The sequence below is a fragment of the Aspergillus ibericus genome (genome assembly GCF_003184845.1).
Source record: "Aspergillus ibericus CBS 121593 unplaced genomic scaffold BO80scaffold_12, whole genome shotgun sequence".
Classification (NCBI taxonomy): domain Eukaryota; kingdom Fungi; phylum Ascomycota; class Eurotiomycetes; order Eurotiales; family Aspergillaceae; genus Aspergillus; species Aspergillus ibericus.
The window spans coordinates 391,608-414,534 of NW_020292110.1; the positions used below are offsets into that span (position 1 = coordinate 391,608).

The 22,927-nt window shown below is 52.4% G+C and overlaps 11 protein-coding genes across 11 annotated transcripts; 5 read left to right on the forward strand and 6 right to left on the reverse strand.

The window, feature by feature from the left end:
• Positions 1 to 98: 98 nt before the first annotated feature.
• Positions 99 to 2,325, reverse strand: BO80DRAFT_423594 (putative 2-methylcitrate dehydratase). The gene is made up of 4 exons (XM_025719085.1): positions 1,895 to 2,325; positions 1,017 to 1,794; positions 780 to 964; positions 99 to 720 (listed from the first exon to the last, which is right to left on the reverse strand). The coding sequence occupies exons 1-4, from the start codon at positions 2,171 to 2,173 to the stop codon at positions 289 to 291; spliced, it is 1,674 nt and encodes a 557-aa protein (XP_025577008.1). The 5' UTR covers positions 2,174 to 2,325; the 3' UTR covers positions 99 to 288.
• A 214-nt stretch (positions 2,326 to 2,539) lies between these two features.
• BO80DRAFT_28760 (uncharacterized protein) lies at positions 2,540 to 3,405 on the forward strand. The gene is made up of 3 exons (XM_025714970.1): positions 2,540 to 2,560; positions 2,649 to 3,070; positions 3,124 to 3,405. The coding sequence occupies exons 2-3, from the start codon at positions 2,690 to 2,692 to the stop codon at positions 3,151 to 3,153; spliced, it is 411 nt and encodes a 136-aa protein (XP_025577009.1). The 5' UTR covers positions 2,540 to 2,560; positions 2,649 to 2,689; the 3' UTR covers positions 3,154 to 3,405.
• Positions 3,182 to 4,977, reverse strand: BO80DRAFT_351664 (DNA cytosine methyltransferase; the record flags this gene model as incomplete). The annotated part of the gene is made up of 2 exons (XM_025715589.1): positions 3,182 to 3,611; positions 3,662 to 4,977. The coding sequence occupies 2 exons, from the start codon at positions 4,975 to 4,977 to the stop codon at positions 3,182 to 3,184; spliced, it is 1,746 nt and encodes a 581-aa protein (XP_025577010.1).
• A 1,372-nt stretch (positions 4,978 to 6,349) lies between these two features.
• Positions 6,350 to 8,220, forward strand: BO80DRAFT_351562 (amidophosphoribosyltransferase; the record flags this gene model as incomplete). The annotated part of the gene is made up of 3 exons (XM_025715585.1): positions 6,350 to 6,434; positions 6,506 to 7,646; positions 7,701 to 8,220. The coding sequence occupies 3 exons, from the start codon at positions 6,350 to 6,352 to the stop codon at positions 8,218 to 8,220; spliced, it is 1,746 nt and encodes a 581-aa protein (XP_025577011.1).
• A 690-nt stretch (positions 8,221 to 8,910) lies between these two features.
• Positions 8,911 to 11,082, forward strand: BO80DRAFT_423597 (aldehyde dehydrogenase family protein). The gene is made up of 3 exons (XM_025719086.1): positions 8,911 to 9,248; positions 9,319 to 9,500; positions 9,573 to 11,082. Exons 1-3 carry the CDS (start codon positions 8,988 to 8,990, stop codon positions 11,020 to 11,022), a joined length of 1,893 nt encoding a protein of 630 aa, XP_025577012.1. The 5' UTR covers positions 8,911 to 8,987; the 3' UTR covers positions 11,023 to 11,082.
• A 995-nt stretch (positions 11,083 to 12,077) lies between these two features.
• Positions 12,078 to 12,334, forward strand: BO80DRAFT_443482 (uncharacterized protein; the record flags this gene model as incomplete). The annotated part of the gene is made up of 2 exons (XM_025721360.1): positions 12,078 to 12,098; positions 12,158 to 12,334. The coding sequence occupies 2 exons, from the start codon at positions 12,078 to 12,080 to the stop codon at positions 12,332 to 12,334; spliced, it is 198 nt and encodes a 65-aa protein (XP_025577013.1).
• A 245-nt stretch (positions 12,335 to 12,579) lies between these two features.
• On the reverse strand, positions 12,580 to 13,593 carry BO80DRAFT_453889 (uncharacterized protein; the record flags this gene model as incomplete). Its single annotated transcript, XM_025722043.1, has 1 exon — positions 12,580 to 13,593. The coding sequence occupies one exon, from the start codon at positions 13,591 to 13,593 to the stop codon at positions 12,580 to 12,582; it is 1,014 nt and encodes a 337-aa protein (XP_025577014.1).
• Positions 13,594 to 14,455: 862 nt separating this feature from the next.
• BO80DRAFT_453890 (ATP synthase D chain, mitochondrial) lies at positions 14,456 to 16,389 on the reverse strand (the record flags this gene model as incomplete). The annotated part of the gene is made up of 6 exons (XM_025722044.1): positions 14,456 to 14,485; positions 14,549 to 14,635; positions 14,689 to 15,084; positions 15,643 to 15,931; positions 15,993 to 16,051; positions 16,159 to 16,389. The coding sequence occupies 6 exons, from the start codon at positions 16,387 to 16,389 to the stop codon at positions 14,456 to 14,458; spliced, it is 1,092 nt and encodes a 363-aa protein (XP_025577015.1).
• A 690-nt stretch (positions 16,390 to 17,079) lies between these two features.
• BO80DRAFT_423601 (60S ribosomal protein eL14) lies at positions 17,080 to 17,922 on the reverse strand. The gene is made up of 4 exons (XM_025719087.1): positions 17,904 to 17,922; positions 17,696 to 17,833; positions 17,348 to 17,611; positions 17,080 to 17,188 (listed from the first exon to the last, which is right to left on the reverse strand). The coding sequence occupies exons 2-4, from the start codon at positions 17,819 to 17,821 to the stop codon at positions 17,129 to 17,131; spliced, it is 450 nt and encodes a 149-aa protein (XP_025577016.1). The 5' UTR covers positions 17,822 to 17,833; positions 17,904 to 17,922; the 3' UTR covers positions 17,080 to 17,128.
• Positions 17,923 to 19,003: 1,081 nt separating this feature from the next.
• Positions 19,004 to 20,467, reverse strand: BO80DRAFT_378294 (protein transporter YIF1). The gene is made up of 3 exons (XM_025716732.1): positions 20,059 to 20,467; positions 19,438 to 20,001; positions 19,004 to 19,368 (listed from the first exon to the last, which is right to left on the reverse strand). Exons 1-3 carry the CDS (start codon positions 20,344 to 20,346, stop codon positions 19,153 to 19,155), a joined length of 1,068 nt encoding a protein of 355 aa, XP_025577017.1. The 5' UTR covers positions 20,347 to 20,467; the 3' UTR covers positions 19,004 to 19,152.
• A 64-nt stretch (positions 20,468 to 20,531) lies between these two features.
• Positions 20,532 to 22,922, forward strand: BO80DRAFT_378297 (signal recognition particle receptor subunit alpha). Its single transcript, XM_025716733.1, has 3 exons — positions 20,532 to 20,843; positions 20,904 to 21,189; positions 21,239 to 22,922. Exons 1-3 carry the CDS (start codon positions 20,625 to 20,627, stop codon positions 22,675 to 22,677), a joined length of 1,944 nt encoding a protein of 647 aa, XP_025577018.1. The 5' UTR covers positions 20,532 to 20,624; the 3' UTR covers positions 22,678 to 22,922.
• The last annotated feature ends 5 nt before the right edge of the window (positions 22,923 to 22,927 follow it).

Genomic DNA, 22,927 nt, shown 5'->3' on the forward strand with positions numbered 1-22,927 from the left:
GATTGAATTACTATCGCTGGGGACTGGAAGTTCGATGCGTCAGTCCTATATAGGTATGCTATGCTATCATGGCGATGGCTCCTCTGTACTTTAGCAGTGTAGATGGGCGGTGTATTGTAACTGATCAATGTGGCTAGTGGTATTGGTAGAATTGGCAGCTGACAGTCACTTAATTCGTGATGATGCTATTCCGCTATCGGGAAATTTCCAGTGTAAATTCATTTATTTCGTACATCGTATTTCCAACTCCAAATATGGTATAACAGTCCAACTGCATATGCAAGGTGTTTACTGAGATGCCACGATCTTGTCCTTGACGTACAGGTCGACGTACTTGTCGACCTCGTAGCTCTCAAGAGCGGCGCGGTTCCAGCCGACCTCGATAAGCTGGTCAATGCGAGCCTGGTCAAAGTGTGCCTGCAGGTGACGCTTGTACTTGGCCAGAATTTCAGGCTTGGCCTCCTCGCGCCGCAGACGGTGACCCAAGGGTGCCTCAACAACCACCTCGTCGAGCACCGTTCCGTCGTTCAGGGTGACGGTGAGGGCGTTGGGGATGGTGCGCTTGGCAGGGTCGTGGTAGTCCGTGGTGAACTGAGGATCCTCGACACAGTAAATGCGCTTGCGCAGGTCCTCCAGAAGCGGGGAGGTGGCAGCCTCGGAGCCGTCGGCATAGTCGGCAGCAGTCAGCCGGTTGAAGACCAGCATGGTGGCAACCATGTACTAGTGACCATCAGTATGCGTGTTGTATGACAGTTATTCTCCAATTCCAGTGAACTCACCTGAACACAGTGGTCGCGATCCGCAAAGTTATCCATCGCCTTGAACTGCTTGTCAATGATACGGACGCATGCCTCGTGGGTGCGGTTCTTGATCTCCTTGATGTCTGCAGCGGTCTTGCCGAGAGCCTTAAGCTTCACGTTCACCATCTGAGCTGCCTCGATCGCAGTCTGGGAGTGGAATTCGGCTATGGTTTGTCGGGTTAGCCTCTTGCTATTGGAGGCTCGAGGAAGACTTACCTGGGTAGGAAACCTTGAAGAGAACGTTCTCCATGACGTAGCTGCCGTAGGGGCGCTGGAACTGGAACTTTTTACCCTTGAACAGGACATCGTAGAAACCCCAGACAGGGGCAGACAGGACAGTGTGCACGCCACTCTCGCCCTTTTGCACCTTCAAGACGAGGTTGACCGCCCGCTGGCAGGCATCACCAGCAGCCCAGGACTTCCTCGACATGGTGTTGGGGGAGTGTCTGTAGGTACGGAGAGACTGGCCATCGACAAAAGCCTGGGTGATAGCATCAGCGGTCTGCTTTTCACTGAGACCGAGCATCTTGGCAACCACGGCGGTGGTTGCAACCTTGACCAGGACGACGTGATCCAGGCCGACCTTGTTGAAGGAGTTCTCCAGCGCCAGCACACCCTGGATCTCGTGGGCCTTAATCATGGCCTCCAGGACGTCCTTGACCGTGAAGATCTTGCCATTAGCGATGTTTCCGCCGGCACGGTTGGTGCGGGAGACCCAGTCAGCGACAGCCAGGATTCCACCCAAGTTGTCTGAGGGGTGGCCCCATTCGGCGGCCAGCCAGCAGTCGTTGTAGTCAAGCCAACGGATCATGGCGCCAATGTTGAAAGCGCCATTGACGGGGTCTAGTTGGTAGGGAGTTCCTGGAACACGTGTGCCATTGGGAACCACGGTGCCTTCGACGACGGGGCCCAGCAGCTTGGAGCATTCCTTGAACTTCAAGGCCTCCAGACCGCATCCCAACGTATCGAGGAACACCAGACGGGCGGTGTCAAACTGTAAATCAACATCAGTCAGGTCAGTTCGTGACAAAGGCGCCCAACACGCTGAATGTCACAGAGCGTGGGACAGATTGTATCACCAAGGAAGCTCATACCGCCAAGTCCGAGTTCACATTGTAGTTGTGGATATAGTCGGCCATGTCCTTGATCTCCGGATCGTACGGCTTATCACCGGGGATGACGGGGGCTGCATGCTGAAGAGATGCCATGGTGGTAAAGCGAGACACACGAGGAAGAGCAGAGGACGGCTTGAGGCTGGGACGGACGAGGGAGGGGGAAGAGGACAAAGGCCTGGAGACGGAGGAGATGCGGGACGGCCAAGTGCGGGGAGACCTGTGGGTCAGCCGTCTCAGCGCTGAACAGGAGGCAGACATGATGCAGAAGAAAGAGGCCGCAATACTCAAGAGATGCAATGGATGGAGGAGAATGCAGCAATGCCGCCTGGTCGGAGAGGAGGGGAGAGGAGAGCTGGGGGGAAAATAAAAAAGAATGGGGGTAAAGAAAGGGCGGAAACAATGGATGTACGACTGGGGGCAAGGGACGGGGACGGTGAGCTAAGATCACCCTGATCTCATACCGCCCGGCCTTGAGCCGAGGCCGTTTGCCTGCCGGGGGGAGGCGGTTATTGCCGGCTGCCCGAAGGCACATGAGGAAACACGAGCATTCAGCAGTGCACCGAATGCCCTTCGGTGGAAGCCTCAATGAATCGGAGAAGTCAATCCTGGCCGTGCCTGCGGTCCCAAAATTCAGAAACTCAAATGGTCAGTTGAAAATTCAGTCCGGACGGTGCCTGAACCAGACTTCTCTCCTGACCACCCCTCAACGGAATGAAGGCTGAATGCTCCTCAGAATGCCCGGTCGAGAACTAGTGACTTAGTTGACTTAGCATCATGCAGGCGGACCGCCTTGCTTACTGGCTACGGCTGAGCGATCATGCATCTCTGACGCACCAGTTCCCGCCAGCTTCCTTGATCATCCCGCCAAGATCCTGTCAACGTCTATACCATTGTTTTAAGCAGAAGATACATACATCAACGGTGGTCTATGGGATGATGGCTGCCCTGCCCCCGCGGACGGCCGGCATCGTCTTCCCGCGGCTATCAATCCGGAGGGGAGCCGGTGGATCTCGCGGCGGATCCTCCCCATTCTTGATTCTTGGCCTCGGCGCCATGACAGTCGGGGCTCCACCACCACAAGCTACCCACACCACCGAGGCAGGACGCGAAAAACACCAATGCCTCCGAATTGATGACACAGAGAGGCCCTGGGATGTACGCCTTGATTGAGAGAAAGAGACCTGGATAGAGACTCATGAAGGTACCAGATAACAAAAAGACGAAAGAAAGCAAAATGATAGGAAGCAACAGATCGAAGTCAACGCGTCACTGGAACATGGCTGCTCTCACCTCTTCCTCATCAGTCTGTCGTAGTGACTCCTGGATCGCCCGATAAAGGGCTTCTGCCAGCTTGGGAGGGACTGCATTACCAATCTGCCTGCGGACCTGCCGGGCCCCGAAACGGTATCTCATAGGAAATGTCTGCAGGCATGCAAACTCACGGTTGGTGAAGCCGCGCTCGCCAGAGGGGTGGTAGTTTTTTTCTCCACCCCCGCAGGTAATTGTGCGGGCCTGTTGATTAGCATCGAACGGGGCTCTGCGGCGAGCGTTCCTGTCCAAAGCACCTTCGACATCATGATCTTGCGCTCCCGCTGGGATCCGGGATATGGTCTGACCAATGGTGGTATAGTCGATAAGACCAGAACAAGGGTGCCCATGAGTCGGGTTAGGAAACGGAGGCAACCTCTCCCCGGGACTATATAGACCATCAGTAGGCTCCCAGCTGAGTCAGACAACGAAACTTACCCAGCGGCGATGATCACCAGTCTTTTTCGGAGCTGGGGTACCCCAAAATCTGCAGAATTCAAGAGGGTCCATCGAACAGAATAACCGATCTCGATGAAGTCTTGGACAACGCGATGAAACGTGTCCTTGTGGCGTTCAAAGAGACCACTGGTCTCCTCCATGGTATGAACCCGGGGCCTAGCCTTTCTTATCATATCCGAGCATGAGAAAATGCATGCGGAGTTCGCATCGTCGTTGGCCGACTCAATCGTCTTGGCCGGCGAAAAGGTTTGACATGGGGGCGACCCATGAGTAACATCGACTTTGAGGAAGTCGTGGTTGTTGGTAAGAAAGTTAAATACATCGGAACCCTCGCACTCGGTGTTGTCAAAATTAAGACGATAAGTCGCTACGGCGTGCGGTGAGTTATCAAATGCCCATTTAGGTTGCAGTCCAGCAGAGCGAGCGCCGCACGAGACTCCTCCTGCGCCACAGAATCCATCCCCAAATGTGTACTGGCGTCGAATAACATTCTCGTCAGTCAGATCATCGAGGGTGATAATGGGAGGGGAATCGGCCGCTCCAAATGGACGAGTATCGCCCCTCCACGCCTGACGTAAAACCATTGGGTGATGGCGAAAGCCTTCATCAGCTTCGTTGAACGATACATATTCCAGGGTAGCTGTGTCTTTAGAATGGAAGCTAACGTGTTCCTTTAGACGGCAAAACAAGTCATGTGGACGGCGGTGCTTCTGATTATCTTTATCAGTATGGCAATAGTTGGTGAAGATTATCTTCACAAATCGCCTGACAAACTCAAATGGAATGTCACCGGTTTCGTTCACGATCCAGACCAGTTCCATGGGCCATTTGGGCACATAGGTCCCTAGATGTTGTTCAGTTCTAAGCAAGCGTCGTCCGTTGAAGTACACTTCACCGGCCGCGCCTTGAAGAATGGTCTGTACTCGAATGAACGTCCCATTATGAAGCTCTAAAGACTGTCCGGGAGTGTATACAATGCCGCCGAGACAGACCTCATCAAGGACACGTCTTATGGGTCTTTCATCAATGGGAATAGCTTGCGGGCTATTGCCGTGCCAGTTCCGTATCAGCCTCTCGTAGGCTGCATCAGTGAGATAGTCACTGTCGTTGAACCCCTCCTGAGTAGATATAATGGTCTCAGCGTCTGAGGTGTCGCGACGTCTTGGGTTGCAACTTATGAACAGCACCTGATCCGGGTCATTGTCGATGGTGACATCTGAGTCGGAGTCATCGGTGATGTCGATGAGTTGGGGGTGCCTCTCGGGGAGGCGAAAGCTCCTGGGGTTATATGCCATCGTGAAGGGTAGAAAGAGGACAGACTAGAGATAGTTCAATAAGAGTAATGAGTATTAGCTCCGTGGTAGCACAACTAAGCTAAAGCTACTGTCCTTCAAATGTAGAAGTGGTGATAATGACAAGAGTAAAGGATGGAGAGAGGAGAAAGTTGGGGGGAGGAGAAAGTTGGAGGATGTGAGAGAGAAGTAACACGAAGTCGAGCAAGAGGACAACATGGTGAGGATTCGCAGTCTTTATATAGGTTACAACAAATGGAAGATGCCCGCTGAGAATATGAATTAAACGCTTGAGAGGTCCAATTGACTGTCAGGCAGACACAAGCACTCAACGAAGCATGACAAAGAATGGGAGTGCAGCACGCGAATTTGAGGTGTTAGTATGCAGCGAACCGTGATGGTAGAATGTTCCGTCCAGAAGGGGTTAGTCACATGAAGCTATTCCGGGCAGGCAAAAAGAAGCGGCTGTGCGTGAGTCCTCCAACACCCACAAGGTCCCGCACGGGTCTCGTGCACACACCCACCAAAGACTCCTCTCAGGTCTGGCATTGAAACGGCACCAGCACTAGGCCACCATCACAGAAATCCTCACCGGAGGAAGTGGCCGGCTTGTCAGTACTAGGTTGCCCCGACGCCCTCCGACACGGTTCGTTTACAGCGTCCGGCCTTACCTAATGGTCAGGTGGGATGCGGGCTTATCTCAGTGGTTGAGCCCGCAACCCCAGATCAACCAATGGCAGGGACGGGCGGGGGCTGAGTCAGGTCCGGCATCGGCAATACTGGAAGGCCGGGGCTTTCTCCGGTTTGTGAAATTTTCTTTGGTTTAGCGGCACCCGCAAAAATTTCTCCCTTTAACTCGGTTGGCAGTGGAGAAGAACAGGAGGAGAATAAGATGAGAGCCGTCTCTTCTCTCTCTTCCTTTCCTAAAAAAACTCCTTTAACCATGTTATTCGCTTCACTGATCCCTCCGTGGGCGTGACATTGGCCATCCCCCGCCACCGCTATCTATTACTACCTCTGCATGAGTCGTGTTATGTCTCGATAGACGGTTCCGGCTCTATCCCATCTTTCCACGTGACCATTTCCGTTTTCTCCCACCCCTCCACACTGTGTGTGCGTGTGTCCCACGACTTTCTCTACCCATTTCTTGGATGTGAGTATATGATTACTTTGTTGGCTTTGATCTTCGTTCCATCTTTGTTCTCTCTATGATGAATTTCGGTTTTTTTTTTATAGATGTTAGACTTCCTAAGCATCATTGCGGATATTTTCCGATCTGACTACACATGCATATTCTTAAATTTGGCCTTGTTCATTTCATGTCTGGAGCCCATGCTGATCTTATTCAACATTAGAGTATCCTACCGCCGACACAATGTGTGGTATCATTGCTCTGATTCAGGCGAACCCATCGTCGTCCGCTGCCATCGACCTTCATGAGGCACTTTACCTGCTTCAACGTGAGTCCATCCCAGCGAGCAGACCATCGGCTTCCGGGCGAACTCCGGCTAATTACGGTCCGTACGATCAGACAGAGGTCAGGATGCAGCGGGAATTGCCACTTGCGCAACCGGTGGTCGCATCTATCAGTTGAAGTCGAACGGCATGGCGGCCAAAGTTTTCAACGATGGCGCCAGGGTAGCAGACCTCCCGGGTTCCATGGGAATTGGTCATCTGAGATACCCTACTGCCGGGAGCAGTGCCAACGCCGAGGCTCAGCCATTCTATGTGAACAGTCCATATGGTATCTGCCTGGCTCACAACGGCAACCTGATCAATGCTCCTGAGCTGAAGAGATATCTCGATCTCGAAGCCCACCGTCACATCAACACTGACAGCGACAGTGAGCTGATGTTGAACATCTGGGCTGACGAGCTGAGCGAGACGAAGAAGGCCCGTGTCAACACCGAAGACCTCTTCGCCAGTCTCAGCCGCATGTATGAAAGATGTCAGGGTGGCTGGGCTTGCACGGCTATGCTTGCGGGCTTCGGTCTCCTCGGTTTCCGTGACTCATACGGTATCCGTCCTCTCGTCCTCGGCTCAAGGCCTTCGCTGGACGGTGAGGGGACCGACTACATGATGGCGTCTGAGTCGGTTGCCCTGCACCAGCTTGGGTTCGGCAACTTCCGTGACATCCAGCCGGGTGAGGCTGTCATCATCGAGAAGGGATGTGAGCCTGTTTTCCGCCAGGTTGCCCCTAGGATGGCCTACGCCCCTGACATCTTCGAATACGTCTACTTCGCACGTCCTGACTCCGTCATTGATGGTATCAGCGTGTACCGTAGCCGTCAGCGCATGGGTGATCGCCTCGCTGCCCGTGTTCTCGATGTCCTTGGACCGGAAGTGGTCAAGGATATCGACGTCGTCATTCCCATCCCAGAAACCTCGACTACGTCGGCGGCAGCGGTCGCGCGCTATCTGGACAAGCCTTATTGCCAGGGCTTCGTCAAGAACCGCTACGTGTTCCGCACTTTCATCATGCCCGAGCAGAAGACCCGCCAGAAGGGTGTCCGCCGGAAGTTGAATGCTATGCAAGCCGAGTTCAAGGACCGAAATGTCCTCTTGGTTGATGATAGTATTGTGCGAGGAACCACCAGTCGGGAGATCGTCACGATGGCCCGGGAAGCCGGTGCGAAGAAGGTCTACTTTGCCAGTTGCTCGCCGGAGATCACGTAAGTTATTACCATCGCGAACTTTGCATCGTTCCCATTGCTGACCACTGATAGACATGCCCACATCTACGGTATCGATCTGGCGTCTCCCACCGAGCTTGTGGCGCACCAGCGCAGCGTCGAGGATATTGCCAAGCACATTGGTGCTGACAATGTGATCTACCAGACGCTGGATGACCTGAAGGGCGCCTGTGCTGAGATTGCTCAGGAGAATGGGTTGTCTGAGCCGCGCGATTTCGAGATCGGTGTGTTCTGTGGTAACTACGTTACCCCGGTCGCGGAAGGCTACTTCGACCATCTCGAGAAGCTCCGTGGCGAAGGTCGCAAAATCAAGGCCTTGGACCGTGCCAAGGAGGCCGTCACCCATGGCTTCGCCAGCGAGAATGACTTCCGGATGGCTGCCAACGGTGTCAAGCTGGACGACAAGGGCAACATCATCCCGGCGCTGGACCCCAGTGAGTCGGAAGTGCCCCAGGTCAGCGTCTGCACCACTCGCAAGCATGCGGAAGAAGAGCCTCCTAAGGTGAAGGATCGTATGGACATCAGCATCCATAACATCGCTGATCACGCATGATTATGACCTTATGGCCTAACTGATACCATTTCATGACATCTTGTGGTCTGGAGTCTCGGAGTTCGTAGACGGTGAGATAGACAGGGAGGCTATTTGCTTGTATTATCAGACCATGAGGGTTGAGATACCCTATGTCACGAATAGCTCTATAGACCTTGAACTTGTGCTTTGAGAATTTTTGTCTTATGATAACACTAACGCTTATTGTAAGCGTGCCACGTAACACCTGCATGACGAGTAAGCTTATTGCCACATCGAATAAGAATGAGACTGCGCAATACTGCATACTCTGTCAGCCTGTAGTAGTATCATTAATTATTGGTTAACACCATTTTTCATTCATCATAGAACTGGCGTGAATGATCCCCTGTTCGATCTAGAGATGTCGCGTGGTGGGGTACCACTTAAATATATATTCACAGATCATTATGAGCTTTTGTATATGCGTGGATACTACACTCTTTGAGGGGCAACATAGATTTGAGACGACAGATATAATCACTAGTTTTAAATATATATTCTTTCATACAATGGCCCTTATCCATTTCAGTTCTCACATATCTACCGTATGGCCACCTGCCAATCCTCATATCATCGGAAATGTAGCCGGACCGCCCTGGCACGTGCACCCGCATCTCGGAGCGTTCGATAAACGATCGAACCACTCCGCAGTCCCCTGTCCTCCCTGCCACCCTTCTCGGAGTCCTCACGTCCAGAAAGGGTCGGGCAAGCAGAGCGCTGAGTCAATTGCCTTGCGCCAATTCATCATGGACTCACTCACTCCGTTCATCCCTCCGGCTCTACTGCCTCTAGTGGGACATCTCCGGGCTCAGGGCCCATTGCTCGGGGTCGCGTTGCTCTCGGTCGGTGCCGCATACCTGGGTTATCTCTTCCTCCTGGGCAGAAAAGAAGCGGCTGTCTCGTTCAATGTGCCCATTCCCCCTGAGATTCGAGCCAATTGGAAAGGAGAAAAATGGGACAGTCTTCAAGGAGAGGGGCGAAAGGTAGTGGAGGGACAAGTGCGCGGAGTAAGTCTGCTCAATCCCTTTTCTTTACATTCAAATACTTTCGAAAATACTAATTCGTACTGCTCTGCAGCAATGGAACGACAACCTGATCATGAGCTATTGTCCCGCGGACGGAAGAGTACTCGGCAACGGAATCAAACCTGCGACTCCTGAAGACGTCGACCGCGCAATCCTGGCTGCGAAGAGTGCACAGATGGAATGGGCCAATACTAGCTTTGCGGAGAGAAGGAAGGTTCTGAGGACATTGTTGAAGTGCGTATTCAGCTTTCACTCAACATGGGCGGGCCACCGAGAATCATAACTGACCGGACGCTTTACCAACAGATACGTCCTCGACCACCAAGACGAACTTGTGACCGCCTGCTGCTTGGATTCCGGAAAGACCAAGGTTGATGCTGCGTTCGGAGAGATCCTCGTCACCGCTGAGAAACTGAAATGGACCCTCGACCACGGTGAAAAGGCGCTGGCACCCGAATCGCGCCCGACCAACTTTCTCATGATGTACAAGAAGAACATGGTCACCTACGAGCCTCTCGGTGTTGTCTCCGCCTGCGTCTCCTGGAACTATCCCTTTCATAACTTCATCTCCCCGGTCATCAGTGCGATCTTTGCAGGAAACGGAGTCGTGGTGAAACCCTCTGAACAGACAGCCTGGTCCTCTGCCTTCTTCCTTGAGGTTATTCGCGGCGCCCTCTCCAGCTGCGGCCACTCTCGAGACCTCGTCCAGAGCATCGTGTGCCTCCCCAATGTCGCCGACCACCTGACCTCCCACCCGGATATCTCACAATTGACGTTCATCGGATCCAAGCCCGTCGCTCATAAGGTGTGCGAATCTGCAGCCAAGGCCCTGACCCCCGTCACCGTCGAACTCGGCGGCAAAGATCCGGCCCTGATTCTCGACGACTCCCGAACCGTTAGTGAGATCCCAGCCATTGCTTCCATTCTCATGCGTGGAGTCTTCCAATCCGCCGGACAGAACTGCATTGGCGTCGAACGGATCATCGCGCTCCCCAACGTATACGACAAACTCCTCGAAAACGTCTCCTCCCGCATCAAGACCCTTCGCCTCGGCTCCATCCTCTTGGACGCGAAGACAGTCGGTACCCCTGATGTAGGCGCCATGATCTCCCCCGCCTCATTCGACCGTCTCGAATCCCTCATTGAAGACGCCGTCAAGCAAGGCGCACGTCTGATCTGTGGCGGTAAGCGCTTCCACCACCCGGATCACCCCCTCGGCCACTACTTCACCCCGACCCTTCTCGCCGATGTCACACCCACCATGCGGATCGCACAGAACGAACTCTTCGCTCCGGTCTTCCTCATGATGCGCGCATCCTCCGTTCCCCACGCCATCGCCATCGCCAACTCAACGGACTACGGCCTCGGCGCCAGCGTCTTTGGCTACAACCAGACCGACATCGCCAACTGCATTGCAAACATCAAGTCCGGAATGGTCTCGGTCAACGACTTTGGCAGCTACTACGCGGTTCAATTGCCCTTTGGTGGTGTCAAGGGTTCAGGATACGGTCGGTTCGCTGGCGAAGAGGGCCTGCGTGGTGTTAGCAACATCAAGGCTGTCTGTGTGGACCGGTTCCCGAAGGTGATGGCGACACGGATTCCGCCGAGAGTGGACTATCCGATTCGCAAGGGAGATGGTCCCCGCCAGGATGGAACGGGTGCTTGGGAGATGTGCAAGGGTGTAGTTGAGACGGGATACCAGATTACTTTGGGGGGGAGGGTGAGTGGGATTCTGCGGTTGTTGACGAATATGTGAGCTAGTGCTAGTTTATAATATTCTCTATGTAAAATACTTGACAACAATAATGAGGCATGCATATACTCTTCTATCATCGTTGCTTCGACAATAGACATCATGTCCCGCTTGTTCTGCAATACAGTCAACCCGTTCATTGATTCCTTACCACATGAAATACTCACCTAGCCGCTCACACCACACTCAAAATCACCTTGACTACACAGTACACAATTGAAACAGGACTACACCGTAGATAACAACCAACCCAGCACCTCACTCAGCCCTACCCCCCAACCAGGCCCCCCAAACCCTACCACTAACCCCTTTACAGCCCGCCCGTACCACTCCACTCTCATCAAAGAACAGAACAGAACCCTCCCGTCCCGCGTAACGCATGACGTCACCACTCCGAACCCCCCTTCGCGCCAGGGGCGTAACGCAACCCACGTCAACAACAATCAGCCTTATCAAAGTGGCAATCCCAATACCGTATTCCTTTTTCTACGGTGTATCTTCCAGGGCGGGACCCAAGGCGGGAAAAAAAGATACTATGTATGTAGTATCATCGTCACCGGGACCCTGATCCACGGGCCCTCTTCCCCTATCGGGATACTAGAGGCGTAGATATGACGGCATCCCAGGTGGTAGGTTCCAGGGTTGGTGGTGTCTTGGTTGGATAGGGAATATTAAATAGATACTATGATGTTGGGGGTTGTCGATCACGATCACAAGTTCCTCTGAACTGGGATTATACACACACACACATACATCATACTTCATTCACTGGTCTTGGTTTGTTCCTGTGAAAGGAGTGTTATATATACCTGGGAAGACGTTGCGGTACTAAAGGGTTTTACTATCATGCGTCCGTTTAGTGATTCTTCTACGCATACGACTGCTTCGTCGAGTTATAATTCTACGGGAACGAAACAGGGGAAATAATTTTCAAGTTTACTGCTACTGCTACTGCCTACGCTGCTACTACCTACGCTACTACTACCAACGCTACTACTTCTACCAACGCTACCTCTCGAGAACACTTAACAGAAGTACCGTATTGAATCTCATTCAAAATGGGTGCTGTTGTTTCTTGTGTACGTTCCCCCCCTCCCCTTCTCTTTATTTAATCTAGCGTGCAACTAACCCTACTCAGATTGCAAGCATCTTCCACGCCATCGGCGCTTGTCTCATGGGCATCGTCAACACCATCGGAGCCGTCTGCAAAGCAATCATCGATGGCATCGTGACTCTCTTCGATGTGATCATCTCGTGCCTGACCTGCGGATCGTGTGGAGGACGGAGAAGGAGAACGCGGAGGTCAAGGGTCTGATGGGATGATGATGTGATGTGAGCTGGGGAACCCTTGGCCTGGTCTTGAGGAGGAGGGTGATGATGATGATGGAAGCGTTATGAATTATGATGATTATGGGTCTTGCTTGGAGTTTGGGATCTTGTTCCTGTGCTTTTTATGTAATACCTCTGATTGGGAAGAATGAATGGTTTATAATTTATTGAGGTGTGATATGTAATATGTAAATGAGGTAGATGGGTTCGGTATGTTGGTATCGTATCTATCTAGCGACCTTTCCCCCCTTTGGACATCAATTCCATCTTGAGTCGAAAGTCATCCGGTGGAATATCGTCCCATCGCTGCGTCACCAGCAAATGAACAAACGGATCATCCCGTTCCTCCGCATACTTCAACGCGACGTAGAAGTGATTCGGCAGGACCGGCCAACGGATAGGAAAATTGTACCACGGAACCCGAATGGACATGTTCAGTAACCGCTGGAAGGTTTCAAGGTCACGATCTCGGATCACCTGTCGAAGGACCCGTTTCGCACGCGGATGATCGGCTTCATCATCCATGTACGCATCCATCGAGAGTAACTGGAGAAATTCCAACTTGGCTTCGGTCCACGGAGGACAAAGTAATTTGTCCGGGACTCGAACGGGCAGATCGACCGTGAAACATGGCAGTCGAAAGATGTCCGTTTCGGTATAGATGTCGCTGGATGCGCGGATTTGAAGCGCGCCGAAGTTGAACCATAATGCGACTTTACAGTCTGCGTTCGTCTTCCGGACTTTGCCCTTGAGGATCAATTCGCCTTTGCCGCGATAGCCGTGAGGCTCATCGCGGTGGATGTCGATGTTCTCGAATCGATTGCCTAGGTTGGCGAGGATCTCGCGATCTGAAGGCGAAAAGACCAGCCCGCCGCACTTGCGATGGACTGCGTGCTCGACGTATTCTCGTTGGCATTTGCGCATTAGAGGTAATGTGCACCAGCGACAGCCGAGGATGATATTCTGCAAGTCTCTTCGTTCCTTGGGGGAGATGGAGAAGACGTCCAGAGGCGCTGGAAGAAAGTCGGGCGTGAAAATCCCATGTCTGGAGCTCTTGTTCGTGCTGCTGAAAACACATCGAATCACCCAGGTGTATAGAACGGGGTTTGATAGAGCTCTGGCGATGGTGATGGAGGCTCGCGGGAGGTTGACCTCCAGGCAGTGTAGGAAGATCTCTTGAATAATTTCCACTGGTAACCTCTCCAGTGTCGATCCGGCTGGAACCGGTTGCGAGGTGTTGGGCATGGACTGATTATCCTCCCTCACTGGAGGGGGGATATTTAATGTTCGGGACGGCGGGAGGACAGCTTGAGAGATTCAGGTATTTATTGACAGTATCCCCACCATTCTGAAACCAAGAAGCGTTAGATCACAGAGCCATCTTGGCTTTCATAGATAGCCAAGAAATGTTCTAGCCCACGCAGTTTTCTGCTTGCAAGCAAGAATAGGGGTGCGACTCTGGCAGAAGAACAGGAGGTAGCAATGTGGGGTGGGTGAATCGGGTGTCGACGGGGTGCAGTCGACAGGTGGTCTAATCCCTGCGATTAGCTAAATTAGCCTTGTCGCTCATAATTGATCTATCAAGGTGTCGATGTGGGACTTGGCGGCGTTGATAAGTTAGATGCCCCTGGTGTGTAAAGTTTACTCCGTACCTGGTTCGGGGTCGGAGTCAAAATCACGTCGCATCCCAACCACACCGAACCAACTGTTGACTTAGCGTGGCAGCCATGACAACTCTTAACCGACCAAACCAATCACTTGGCAAGTATAAGCCTTATTTGAGTTTTCTCCCCACCAGCTAGAACACCGTCCCGTTCCTTGCGGTCTGCTACAACTTCACCGCGGATGAATGGGCATACTGGACATGCAATCATACAGGCGGTTCGGCTCGCTGCGGATGTGGACAAGGTATCGGTGGACATACAACTGTTCGGTACGATGGAACCATCTAAATTCAACTTGTTTCTATACATGACCCTACAACCGACATCACTGCCAGAGAGCAAGGGTATCCTAGCTGGCCAATATGCTTCAACAAAGGGAACTTCGTGTGATTATACTGGTCGAGGCTAAGAGAGACGTAAAAAGATACACGAGATGTGACCGTTTAAACAACGGACATGTCGCCGAAGCGCTCCTATAGGTGGAACAATCATTAGTTTCTTTATTCGAAAGTATCTCAAGGGATCATATAACGCACCTTGTAACCGGCCGGCATCCATCTGCCCTTGGAGACAAGGGAAGCGGTCTTCTCGTCGATCTCGGGCTGAGCAGCGGCAACCTCGTCCTAAAAGAGAAATTAATCAATCGGTACCACAACCCAGGAGTAATCAAACATACAACAGTGAGCTCGTCGAAGGGACGGGCGGTCTCAATGTTCTCGAGGGTCTTCTCGAGACTGCGGAGCTCGGCCTCAACCTTGCCCTTGGTCTCCTGAGCGCTCTGGACGGCCTGGGCCTCGAAAGCGTCAATGGCCTTCAACTGACGGGTGACATCGTAGGTGGCGGGCTTGAAGGTTTTGAAGTGGTTCTCGATCTCGTTGACGATGGCCTGGTTCTTCAGGACCTTGCGGTAGTGGGCGAAATCGACGGTCTGGGCCTGCTCAGACAGGAGCTGAACCTTGCGGCGCGCATCGTCGTTACGCTTCTTGAAGGCCTGGAGAGAAGCAGCGGTCTGGCCGCGGAGGCCGAGGGAGCTGGTCAACTTGGCCCAGTCGACCTTAAGAGCGGCGCTACGCTGTAAACCAAGCAGTCAGTGGACACATTCCTCTCTGCAACCAAACAATTCGACGAGAACAAGGCAAACCCCACGTACAGTGGCCATTTTGAGATGTGGAACGGAGAAGGTTGGGGGTGAGAGGGGAGTTCAACGTGCGAAGCTGGAGGTTCCGGGAGGGTGAGGGTTGAACTCGGCAAGATTTGGAATGGGGATGGCCGCACGTGACCTCAACTTTCCCGTGTTCCGAACGGCCACTACACAGTGAGCGCAAGGGCGTGTATATAGATCCGGAGCCACGCTGACAGGCCAATTTCGGGTATACGGAATAAACTATCTTTTACTTCTGTTTACAGATTTTGCGGTATAAACTTAGGATCAATAGTGTTTGCATCATTCAATTCTGCTTTTGGCTAAATGATTTACACTATGGGGCCTGACAGTACATGCATCCTAGGGGATATCGATCTGACCTCGCTCCCAAAATCCATCCTGCCAGCAGGGCCAAGAGACGTCAGCCACTGATTCATACGCTCATTTCGGCGGTGTTTATATGCTGAGAGCCATGATGGAGTTGACAATGTCGTTGTCGTTCTCGCGGAGAGCCTTGACGGCCTTCTTGCGGGACACATTAGCCTGGGCCATAACCAGTTCAATGTCCTTAGCCTCAAGACCGGACTCGTCGACCTCCTCGCCATCATCCTCTTCCTCCTCCTTCTTAGCCTCAGCCTCGGGGGCCTTGCCCTTGCCGTGGTCGTGCTCGTGGTCGTGACCAGCGTGCTCGTTGGCAGCGGCCTCAGCCAGCTGCTGAGCAGCGGTAGCCTGAGCGGTGGCGTTCAGGTCCTCGATCTTGGCCTCACCGAAGATGCTGTTGCAGCGTGTAAGCATGATATGACCATCATTTCGTCATAGTCCAAGGGAACACATACATCCAGGTGTTGCTGGAGGGAGAGCGGTAGACATCGGGCTGGTTGATGACGAACAGGATCTATACTCGACATTAGCCTCTGCAACTCACAGGTCCCTGCCGTCCTGGCGGCTCGTAAAGCTTTCGGAAATGCAGGGTTTGTTGAGCGTCGCACGGGACCGACATACGTTCTTGGGTCTGCGGAGAGTGACACGAGTGATGCCGGGAACGTGCTTCAGGCCGAGCTTGCCAATGGCCTTGCGAGCCTTCTTCTCGTTGCGAGAGTGGATGGTGACGGCGGCACCGCCGGGGATGGTGGGCTCATCGCCAGCCTCAGACTCGGAGGAGCTGCCGGCATCCTCAACGTTGGTCTTGGGAACCTCCTCATCGGGGAGCTCTTCAACACGGGGGTCGGCCATTTTGTAAATTGAGTGAGTCTAAAACTGTAGAGGTGATGGTCAGCAACTGCCACTGTGGGACATGACTGGTCGCTCGAACTGAGAGGTTCGAAGATGACCCCTCAGACCGTGGTACACCCACAAATCTGCGGGAAATCGCCAAAATCGACCGTAAAATTGAACTTCGCGGCCAAGAATTCCATTTCCACTTACCTAGACACGGAACAGAGGACTGTGGTGGATGAGGGGGTTTTTTTTGCCTTGTTGGAGTTGGGAAGTCGCAAAGCTGTGTGAATGTCATCCCGCCGAAAATCGTTAGCGAGCTTATTGGGACCCTCACCCCGGACACACAGAAGCCATGCATCTACAGATCGTACAACCACCAACATCGATGGGGTTCCGATCTATCTACGATCCCTGGTTAAATTGCAGCAATTCATTCCTGATATTCAAGTCTACGTTGCGATTACAGGAAAGTGTGTTTGTGGATTGGATTTGTCTATGTGGTGACCCATTCATGTCAAGATCATTAATACCCAGAGATACCATTTGCCATATACTAATTGAAAGGCGTTCCGTGCCGTCCTTCATCTTTCATGACGTACGAGGATAACCCATGTCAGAATATCAAAGGTTCTTGAATCATTTTTATGCTGTCAATAATGCGTACAGCCCATTTTGCTGAAATAAATTAAACCCTCAGCAAATAAACCCGTCCCAAGGCACCCTGTCACACTATGCACCGAGCCTCATAAACCGTCTATGACTTAGGAGCAGCAGCCCTGAGCTTAGCGTGGGCCTTCTGGACCTCGTAGCGAGCCTGTAAATCCAATATGTCAGCCCAAATCCGTCAATTCCTTGATTCCATGCGCATCGTTTCCCAGCTCTTTCCCGGTAATCAAACGCCCCCCCCCGATCACCCATAACCGTATATTCCGATATTCCATGCACATATCAACATCGCATCTCCCAAACGTACCTGCTTGCGGAGTCTGAGGACCTTGAAGCGCTCGAAGTCGGTCAGGTTCTTTCTGCGCTCGATGCTCAGGGTCTTCTGAGCAAAGCTGCTCTTAGCCCACTTGCCGTCGATTTCGTTCTTCTGCCAGAGCTTGCGCACGGGACCAGTGCCGGCGGAGCGGGGCAGCTGGGGGATGACGAAGTGGGTGAGGGTGGCGTGAGAGAGTTGAAGGACGTGGCGGGGGACGATCTTCTGCTCCTCGGTGGAGGGACCATCAACCAGGACCTAATCGGGGGCAAGCCTTGTCAATATCGCGTCCTCCTAGAAATCCCATTTTTCCACCGCAATTCCGGATCTGGCGCAACGTACACGCTTGTGGTCGACAATCTCAACAATGGCAGCGAGCTTGCCGGTGAAGGGACCGCGGCGGATCAGCACAACGCGGCCAACCTCAACCAGCTTCCATTGAGCAACCTGAACATCGATATCGGCCATGGCGAAGGCTTCCTATAAAAACAGCAAGATGGACGTCTTAGTGGATATTCAGCGATCACGTTTAGGGCGGACAATCACTCACGGTCGACAGACTCCGGGAGGACGGTGTTGATAATTTGTTGTCGAAATGTCGGGTTGTCGAAGTCGTCCGAAACGCACAAGTCGCTCTGGCTGCTGGATAGCGAATTTCGGTGGCTGCGGCCCTTCGCCCACAAGAGTCTCGCTTAGCAGCCAGTAGCAGCCCACCCAGGGGTGTTTGCGTGCGGCCTAGGGCTGCCTCCGGGCCTTAGCGCGCTCCATCGGCGGTCGGATATTTTCCGTTCCGATCCTCTTGCTTTTAAGCTTCAAGTTTTTGCTGTAGCTTGTTCCTCTTACTTCCTGCAGAGCTCAAGGTCCAGACCTTGCCATGCATCATCAGAACAAATGTCGTTCTGTCTAGAACTACTCCGCCATCTTGCTACTAATCGACTAGCAAGCTCGACTCTCCACATTAACTGGTATGGTTTTATACCTTTTTATTTCTTCCTCCACTTCACTTCACATGATGCGGTAATTTGCGATTGACCCTGCGACTGTGAGCTCTCGCCGGAGTTTCAATACAGCGCTCGCGCATGATATTCAATTTCTTACATATTCTGATGTCCATTCTCATCTTGTTATCTTGACACCATATCTCTACATGGAGTCTTGTTGCTAACATGTCGAAGACTTCTAGGTTCATCATATCTACTCCGCACCCCTCTGTCGATCAGCTTCGCTCTTCGGTACGTTGCCAGCACATTTTCTTCTGCTGCCCCTCTCCAGTGATTAAAAACCTTATCACGCCTAGATAGTAGTTGATGCCTCTTGGCAATGAAATTTCTCTCATCACCAAGATCTCTGAGGAACAACTCATTCTACGAAATTGTCATTCATCTCTTGTTTGATCGATGTCTAACTCGTGGATTCATAGGCCTCCGAACATGCGAGCTTTGATCGCCCTAGTCATAGTTAGAACTATATCATGGAATTGAATCCTTCATTAAGAAACATGTCTTCTCTTGTAGAACCTCGAACTGTAGGGTTTTTGCGGAGCGATTCTTGATAGACTTGATATCTTTATTCCCTAGCTCGCAGGTGCCGTGAACTATACATAGTGCGCTTTGTCCGCCTATCAATTTGCTGGAAGACCGATTATTCCATGCTACTATTAGTTCGTCTCCATTTTATTACAACAGTGAAATAATAAAAATATTTTAGCTGGTCTCCACAAAGCGTACAACAATATGAACTAATATCCCTATCCCTTTCATGAGGTCCGTCTATATCATTATGTGCAGTACCGACCCAACCTATGATGAACCACTGGCTCCGGCACTAGAAGCAATGGACATCGGGCCCTCGCGACTCAGCACCCACATGAATACGAACTGGATGACGTAGGCATAGATGAACAGAAACTGGGTGCGACGGTTGCGTTGCGAGCGAGCCACTGTATGCATAGATCCAGTGCGCATGGACGCATCACTGGTCGAGTCGGGAAGAAGAACATACTTCAGGGAACGGAGCTATCGAGGCGGTTAGTTTCACGGCCGTGAAGCAGATGGCAGAAACGTGAAGCAGATGGTAAAACGTACCAGGAAGAAGGCATTAGCTAGGAAAGTGTAGATGAAGACGACCCAGCCAACCCAGCCGCCGGTTCCTCGCCCCGGAGTGAGGATCTCAGACGTCAGCAGAGTGACAATAATCCCAACGAACTTATATCCGGAATATGCCACCAGATCCAGCAGCTGTGACTCGTTGTTGATGCTGAGGATATACATGGCCAGCTTCAAGCACATGATCTCGAAGAGGATGACGGCGATAGCGGTAGTCGTGATTGAACCAAGAAGCTCCGGATGGAAGTTGCCGCGGAACCCGGCCAGCATAGCTGAGAGGAGGATGTATGTAACAAGCGCCATGACGGGGATGTACATGTCCGGAGAGTTGAGGTCATCACGCGGAGGGAGGAACATAGACGAGTACTGCTGCTGAGATATCTGGCCATTGGGGCCCGTTGAAGCCGTGGTGAGACGTGCCTGCTGACGAGACCAGGGCTTGTGCCGCCAAGGAAAGAGCACAAGGGACAATTTGTTCAGCACGTAGGAGTTGGAGACATTGAAGTAGTGTTTCAAAGCCGGAATCGAGACGTAGCGATTGAACTTGATGGCACATTAGCTGCGTATTCATCCATTGATCCCCTTGACCTTGTTGCTTACGTTCTGCTCCATATATTCCTGCCCGGCCATCATCGCGGTCTTTCCGACTTGAAATCCCATCTGCGCGGTAGGATCATTGATGAACCCGCCGAAACCAGGAGCATATGTTCCGCTGCCACCTTGCGCAGGGGCCGGCTGGTACGGATTGCCATAGCCAGACGTCTGAGGCTGTTGGGGTGCTGGAGGAGGCGGCGAGCGCATCATGGGGACCGTCGAAACGTGCTGAGGCACAGGATGGTGAAGCGGAGGGGACTGCGCCGGGGGTGGAGCGAAGGACTGGCGATACATGATGGCTGGAGTTGATGAGACTAGGCGGAGGGAGTTCGAGAGTCACGGATTGTATTGCAGAGCTCGAGGGGCGCCGAGACGGCGATCGGGGATATTGTAGTGTAGTATGGGAGAGGTGAAGTGTGTTTATACGTGGCTGAAGTCCTTCCCTTCCGATCACTGACAGATCAGCTTGCCGCCCGCAAATTCCCCACTGCGCGGATCTGGCCATGACTACAACATCATAACTCCCCTCACCATCTAATATCGCCACCACAAGCATATCCTTCCCTCCCATTATGTTGGAAGCATTCGAGATCTTGACTACCTCGGGTGTAGTCCTGTGGTCGAAATCATACGCACCTGTCGGAGCGCATATTGTTAACAGCCTTATCAATGATGTCTTCATCGAGGAAAAGGTGCAGTTTCAGGCAGCCAACAATGCGGCCCCATCTTTGAAAAAGGAGAAGTACACTTTGAAGTGGAAAAGGGTGAAGGAATTTGACTTGATCTTCGTGGTATGTTTTTGTCATCGACGGCGTCTCATGGTCCCTGTTTCTGACCGCATGTTACTCTAGGCCGTCTACCAATCTCTCTTACAACTCGGTTGGATCGATAAACTTTTGGACAACATCTCCACCCTCTACATCGATTTGTACAAGGATCAACTCAAAAGCTCTCGCGCGAGAATAACACAATACCCTTTTGACAAGTACTTCGATCAGCAAGTTCGAGAGCTCGAGGACAATTCGGGACCCATCTCTTCGGAGGCGTTTGTGGCTCATGCGGTTGATAAGAAAGATCCGCTTGTTTCATCTGACAATGGCGGCCCGCCTCCACCACCGGTGCCTGGCCTTCTTAAAGGTGCGATTCTTCACGCCTCACCCTATTAACCACGCTGACACCCTCAAAGCGCAGCATCAGGCTGCGCTAGCCGGGGCGACCTCTGACGAGAGTACGCCACCGCATACACCAGATACATCCCGGTCATCAACACCTGTTGCGGGCCACATCATAACTGCCAAGGGGGGGCCAGGCGGTCGAGTCTCACGTCGTGCACGCAAGGCCGCTAATGCCAGCGCCAATGTTTCCTCGGGTGACGAGAACACTCGCAAAGGGAAGACGCCTAAGAATGCGAAGAAGATGCGCAAGTGGGACGCAGATGGGTTTGCCGATGAAGATGACGGTCGGATTCTCGACTACTCGGCCCCTGTTGACGGTGAAGAGGCCGCAGTTCCGGCAGTGGAAGCTGTGTCGCAAGATTCCTGGGGACACCGAACCGGTAAAGGCCAGTTCGTCCTCAAAGACCTAGGGGACGAAGTGCATTCTATCTTGGAAAATGCAGAGAGCGACAAAGCAAAGGATGCTCCTTCCACTGGCTTCGTTGGCTCTGGATTTAATGCCATTGGTGGCCTCCTACGTAACATCGTGGGCGGAAAGACTCTTACGGAGGCTGATCTGGAGAAGCCTTTGAAGACCATGGAGGATCATTTGTTGAAGAAGAATGTTGCACGCGAAGCAGCGGTCCGGCTTTGCGAGGGTGTCCAACGGGAACTCGTGGGGAAGAAGACAGGAAATTTTCAGAGTGTGGATGCAGCTTTGCGTTCAGCCATGGAGTCATCCCTGCGGAAAATTCTGACCCCTACATCTTCTCTTGATCTACTTCGCGAGATCGACGCCGTCACCGCTCCCACCAGCAAGCAGCAGACTCCTCGTCCTTACGTCATCTCGATCGTTGGTGTGAACGGTGTTGGAAAGTCTACGAACTTGGGCAAAATATGCTATTTCTTGCTGCAGAATAAATATCGTGTTCTGATTGCTGCATGCGATACTTTTCGGTCCGGAGCCGTGGAGCAGCTACGTGTCCATGCACGGAATCTCAAGGAGCTCAGCTCCCGTGAAAACGCTGGCGAAGTTGAGCTGTACGAGAAGGGCTACGGAAAGGATGCAGCGAACGTGGCCAAGGACGCTGTTGAATACGGTGCTGCCAACAAGTTTGACGTCGTTCTGATCGATACTGCTGGCCGTCGCCACAACGACCAGCGGCTCATGTCTTCGCTGGAGAAGTTCGCCAAATTTGCTCAGCCAGACAAGATCTTCATGGTTGGCGAAGCCTTGGTCGGCACCGACAGTGTGATGCAGGCGCGCAACTTTAACCAGGCTTTCGGCACCGGGCGAAATCTCGACGGCTTTATCATCAGTAAATGCGATACAGTTGGCGACATGGTGGGTACGCTGGTCAGCATGGTGCATGCTACGGGCATTCCAATCGTATTCTTGGGAGTTGGCCAGCATTACGGTGACCTGAGAGGACTGAGTGTTCCTTGGGCTGTCAACTTGCTGATGAAGTGAGTGACATGCGGATCAGATCCAGTCATCCCAGGCATGTAAACAGTAACACCACGGACTGGATTGTTGGAAAACTAGGCTATCTAGTACTTAACGGGTTCATGAGTATATTGCGATTCTCTAAGAACGTGCCAAGGTCTACAATTGAATCACTAGACTAATTTTGAAACATGTACCATAGTATATGATACTGGCAAATTCGGAGGAGGCTCACAAGCTCTCAACCTCCACGAGGAGCCGAAAAAACCAAAAA